The sequence below is a fragment of the Myxine glutinosa genome, chromosome 12, assembly GCF_964187855.1.
Source record: "Myxine glutinosa chromosome 12, kmMyxGlut1.1, whole genome shotgun sequence".
NCBI classification, from domain to species: Eukaryota; Metazoa; Chordata; class Myxini; order Myxiniformes; family Myxinidae; genus Myxine; species Myxine glutinosa.
The window spans coordinates 1116058-1122057 of NC_136272.1; the positions used below are offsets into that span (position 1 = coordinate 1116058).

Consider the following 6000-nt stretch of genomic DNA (forward strand, 5'->3'; position numbering starts at 1 on the left):
TCGTGATCGTCTCTTTGCTCCTGTCTGCCCTCTGCTTGGTCCCGACTCTGCTCCTGGCTTCACCTACCTGGCTCCTTCGTCTCCTTCGTTTCCTTGGGCCTGCTCCCGTGGGTTGGGACCATTGTTTCACCTCCTCAACCTTGGCCTCGTCTCGTCTCTCCGCTCCTGCCTGGCATGGCTCTGCGGTACTCCGCCGCAAGGCTCCTTCTGCTCAATACCCGCTCCACCCCATCATGCATCTCTGCCATCAAATCAAATGGACTCCTTCGACGACCCAGGTACATTCACCGTGGCTCCGGTCGTAAGTTTGTATATGTACAATCAGGTCACTCCATCCCCGTCCTCTGGTCGGCTCAGCGCACTCCCACTCATCGTCCCAGCGCACCTAATCACGGCAACGCACAAAATCGCACCTCCTGCCTGCGAACCCTGGCTAAATCACCTGAATTCATCCCCACTGTTCAAAACAACATCAAGCTCACCCTGTTCAACACCCGGTCCCTCAACAACAAATGCCTCATCCTCAACGACTACATCCTGGATAACAAACTGGACTTTCTCTGTCTCACCGAAACCTGGCAACAACCACTGGACTACTACACGCTCAACCTCACCACACCCAATGGATATACCTACGTCAATAAACCACGCTCGGAGGGCCGAGGTGGTGGAATTGCCGTTATCCACCGTCAAGACATCAGGACCAGCCTCATCCCCATCGCCTCATCCTCATCCTTTGAACACCTGGCTTTTAAACTCTCTGGTCGCACGCAGTCAGTCATGGCTGTCATCTACCGCCCTCCCAAACCACACCCATTATTCCTGTCTGACTTCTCCTACTTTCTGACCCAGCTATGTTCCCTCTCCCCCTCAATCCTCCTCCTTGGTGATTTCAATATCCACATGGACTCCACTGACTCCACAATAACCACTGACTTCACTGATTTACTCACTTGCTTTAACCTCACTCAACATGTCAACTTTCCTACGCATATCCGTGGTCACATTTTGGACCTTGTCTGCTCCACTGGATTAATTTTGCACCATCTCTCTGGCTCCGACCTCACCCTCTCTGACCACTTAGCCATCACTATGACCATCAACATCCCCACCCCAACACCAAGACATTATCGCACTATCAACTTCCGTAAGCTAAACGCTCTTTCACCTACCTCATTCTCATCCACCCTCTCTGAAAAAATGTCCACTTCTCCCTTCATTGACCTCCACACCCCTTCCGACCTCACTGACTACTACAACCACACTCTCTCCTCCTGCCTTGACCAGCTTGCGCCTGTAAAAACCAAAACAGTTTCTTTCACCCATTCTGCTCCCTGGTTTACCCCTGAACTCCGCCTGATGAAAACTCGTGCTCGCCAACTTGAAAGACTCCGCAATAAAACAGGTCTCACAGTTCACTCCCAAGCCTACAAGGACCACCTACAACACTACAAAGATGCCCTCTCCCATGCCCGCTCCGCCTACTACTCTCAAATTATCCACTCTGGCTCCGGAAACCCAAAAGCACTCTTCTCGACAATAAACAAACTACTCCGCCCCCTGGACACCACCACCCAGTCATTCACAGTAGACAACTGCATCTCCTTCCTTTCTTTCTTCCAACGCAAAATTGACAACATCTACAACAGCTTGACCACCGCCGCACCCGCTCCCCCTCCAACCACCTGCCCCCCCTTATCCTGCCTTCCCCTGTCTCAATTCTCCCCGGTCTCCCCTACTGACCTCTCTGAACTCCTCATCGGAATGAAAACTGCCACCTGCACTCTTGACCCCATCCCCTCCAGCTTTGTCAAGGCCTCCCTCCCTGCTCTCTCTCCACTTATCATTGCAACAATAAACTCCTCCCTGTCTACAGGCATCGTCCCACCATCCCTCAAAATTGCTGCTGTTACCCCCATTCTAAAAAAACCTGGTCTAAACCCTGACACCCTAAACAACTTCAGACCCATCTCCAACCTACCCTTTCTGTCGAAAGTTTTGGAACGCGCGGTAGCCACTCAACTCAAACATCACCTCTCTGCCAATAACCTGTATGAAACATTCCAATCCGGATTCCGCTCCAACCACAGTACTGAAACTGCTCTCCTCAAAATCACCAACAACCTTCTCCTCTCCTCTGACGCTGGCAACCTCAACATTCTCGTCCTCCTCGACCTCAGCGCTGCCTTTGACACCATCGATCACACCATCCTCCTCACCCGACTTGAATCCACCTTTAACGTTACCGGCACTGCCCTCTCTTGGATTAAATCATACCTCTCTGACAGACGCCAGTTCATCTCCATCAATAACTGCAAATCCCCCACTGCTCCCCTCCCCCAAGGTGTCCCCCAAGGTTCAGTTCTTGGCCCCCTCCTCTTCATCCTTTACCTGTCCCCCCTCGGTCACTTAATCCGCCGTCATGGTCTCCAATTCCACTGCTTCGCCGATGACATCCAGCTTTTCATCTCCACCAAGTCCGTCTCCACCGACACCCACTCTATCCTGACAAACTGCATCTCTGAAATAAAATCCTGGCTTCAAATCAACTTCCTCAAACTTAACTGTGATAAATCTGAAATAATCATCATTGGCCCAAAAACGCTCACAAAATCCACCCATAACTTTGCCCTCAACATCGACGGTATCCCAGTATCCACCTCCCCTCTCATCCGGAATCTTGGCGTCATCTTTGACCAAACCCTCTCCTTCGACAAATACACTAAACAGATCACAAAGACAGCCTTCTTTCACCTGAAAAACATCGCCCGTCTCCGCTCATCCCTCTCCTCCACGGCTGCAGAAACCCTCATCCACGCCTTCATCACCTCCCGTCTGGACTACTGCAATAGCCTCCTCTATGGTTCACCCTCAACAATCACCAATAAACTCCAATACATTCAGAACTCCGCTGCCCGTCTACTCACCCATTCCCGGACCCGTGACCACATCACCCCCGTCCTTTACAAGCTTCACTGGCTCCCCATCTCCCAGAGAATCCAGTACAAAATCCTCCTCTTGACCTACAAAGCCCTCCATAACCTGGCCCCATCCTACCTGGCTGACCTCCTCTCCAGACACACTCCCACCCGCAACCTCCGCTCTGCTGGTACCAACCTCCTGACCCCCCCCCCCCCCCCCATCCGGACCAAATTCAGATCCTGGGGGGACAGGGCCTTCTCCATCGCTGCTCCCACCCTCTGGAACTCACTACCTCACACCATCAGAGACTCCTCCTCACTCACCACATTCAAAACATCACTCAAGACCCACCTGTTCAGCACTGCATTCAACATTCAACCCACAGCATTTAACCCCTGACTATCACTTCTCCTTCTCCCTCCTTTTGCTTTAAATATTTCCCTATTGATTCTTGTCTTTTTGCAATTGTTGTTTTCATGTTTTGTTATGCATTATGTTTTGCACTCTGTCAAAGCGCCTTTGGGCTTCATGAAAAGCGCTATACAAAATAAATGAATTATTATTATTATTATAGTCCATTACTGGAGCCTTCAACATTAAAAAAAATCAATGGTGGATGATTGGCTGCAGGTATGTTTCCTTTTGTGAAAATTTGTTTCTATGGGTGGGTTCGGTCCCCCAGATTTACTGGGGATCTATGGGGGGATTTATCAGGTATTTCCCACTTTTGTGACATCTCATAAATGAATGTTTATCATGATAATGAAATTTCAAACTTTTGGATCGTTCTTTCAAAACCCTTGCTTTTCTTCTTTCTTTCAAGATCAGTTTGTTGTTTCTTTTCTCTCTTGTCAGGTTACTGCTGGATTTGAACTGTATACTTGTTTCAGTCCACTGGTGACCAAGGCTGCTGCAATCCATGCCATTACTAAACTGTTGCGCTGGATAAAGAAGGAAGAGGAAAGACTATTTATCATGAACCCTCTTACCTTTTGAACAGGTGAAGGCGAGAACTTTTCATTTGGGGTCCGTTCGCAATTTGCTATCATGAGCTCATTCTTATGACTTTAATGTGTATGGCAAGTATGTGCAGGAAACTGGACTGATTTAAATGAGCAGTGCTTCATGGAGGTGGGAGCAGGGGCAGGGTATGCGTGAGGGTGCATGGGCAAAATATCAGTGCGGGACAAGGGCAGTATATGCTTGGGGGACGGGCAGGGTATACTTGGGGGGAAGGGGGAGATGCAGGGGCAGGGTATGTGGGGGGGGGGCAGGGGCAGGGTATGTGGGGGGGGGGGCAGGGGCAGGGTATGCATGGGGGGCAGGGTATGCGTGGGGGGCAAGGGCAGTGTGTGCGTGAGGGTGCATGGGCAAAATATCAGTGCGGGACAAGGGCAGTATATGCTTGGGGGGTGGGCAGGGTATACTGGGGGGGATGCAGGGCAGGGTATGTGGGAGGGGCCGGGTATGCATGGGGGGGGGGGCAGGGGCAGGTATGCTTGGGGGGCAGGTTATGTGTGGTGGGTTTTTGTTGACATTTTCACTTGAAAGCAGAATGTGCAACATCAAGGTGACCAGATTGTCTTTGATTATTTGTTTAAGACATTTGTATTGATGGGTTGTTCATTTTTATTTTTTGTTTATAAACCTTGAATAATTTTTTTGATATGGTTTTTTTTGATAGTTGTTTTTTTCGTTTTAATATCCTTCGCCAAATATTGATGCTGGTATTAAAATAATTAAATAACCTGTTTTCCACAACACGTGTTGCACATTTTCCGGTATTTATTCTCGAAAGGTGTAAAGATGTGCACTTTGTTTTATTATTTTTATGTTTTCTTATTCCCTCAAACCTGTGCTTCGAAGGAATGTTTGATTTTTGATGAATGCCTTTAATCTCGGCAGGGATCGATGTGTGTAGAAAACGTCATTTCTCCACCAGATTGTAAAGTAGTTAGTGAAAATTTTAATTGTGTTTATGATATCCTGGGATCCTGGTTTTAGGAAACGATTGCAATTTCTCTCTTTGTACGATAATGTTCGATTCTGCGTGAAATTTTCCACATTTGCTTTTCTAATTTTTTTTTTCTTTTTTTTTTCTCATTTTATTTGAAGGATTTTAATGCTTGAAAAAAATTACGGTGCTTGGTAATTTCTCTGTTTTGGGGATTTGGGGAATGGGGGGCATTTCACCAAAATAATTGCTTTGATTTCAACTGTAAATAGTATTTAATTTTGTGTGGATAAAGTTGTGGAGAAAAACGTGTTCAGTGTTGTCTGAGCAGCATTGTTTGAGCCTTGCTTGCACGATTTGAAACGCACATTTATCAGGACACGCATCATTACATGCACTGGTTTGGTGCTCGGACTGTGTGTAGGCCTCAGTTACCCAAAATGGTGTGATAACAAAAGGTGTGTTTTCCCTTCAAAAACAGGCTTTCTGTATCTATCTATAATTCCAGCAATCTCTGTGTGTCTGTGTGTCTGTGTGTCTGTGTGTCTGTGTGTCTGTGTGTTTGTCTGTGACCGCTGTTTCTCGACAACCACGGGTCCGATATACTTGAAACTTGCCAGGTATATTGCTGGGGACCCGAGGATGTGCCTTTTCAAGGTTTTAAATTAATCGGACAAGTACTTACCGAGCTATGTCCAAAAAACGCTTCAACCAATCAGAGAGCAGCGAGCTATCACGTGTGCCGAACGTGGCGATCAGACTCTGCCTCGGACGGCACATTTGACAGCGTATTCATTTATTTCACGTTGGAAAACTATGTTGCCGTTAAACTATGTTTTAAAACGAATTCAAACTGCGATTAAATTAAAACGATTCATCGTAACTGCGATTTGCGAACTTCCGGACAGTGACGACTTCACTTCCGGCAGCCAATCACAGAACGCTTTGTTGCGTAGGCGTGGCCGATGTGAGACGAGCGGAGCTGAGCGCGTTACGAGCTGACCGCCATTACGGTACGTAATTCGATTTCTTATGCGCATTATTTCTCCCAATTCAGTCAGAGCGAAGGGCGGAAGCGAAGAGCGTTGTTTTTTTTGTTTACGGGCGTACGGGCGGGGTAGAGC

At 47.8% G+C, this 6000-nt stretch overlaps 1 protein-coding gene across 3 annotated transcripts in view; it reads left to right on the forward strand.

The window, feature by feature from the left end:
- Positions 1 to 5188, forward strand: part of MON1A (MON1 vesicular trafficking associated A) — a 66635-nt gene extending 61447 nt beyond the window's left edge. For all 3 annotated transcript variants that reach the window (XM_068133383.2, XM_068133387.2, XM_068133384.2), the window contains one exon: positions 3778 to 5188. In XM_068133383.2, the coding sequence (XP_067989484.2) occupies positions 3778 to 3918 (141 nt within the window). In that variant the 3' untranslated portion in view covers positions 3919 to 5188. The remainder of the gene's footprint in view (positions 1 to 3777) is intronic.
- Positions 5189 to 6000: the final 812 nt, after the last annotated feature.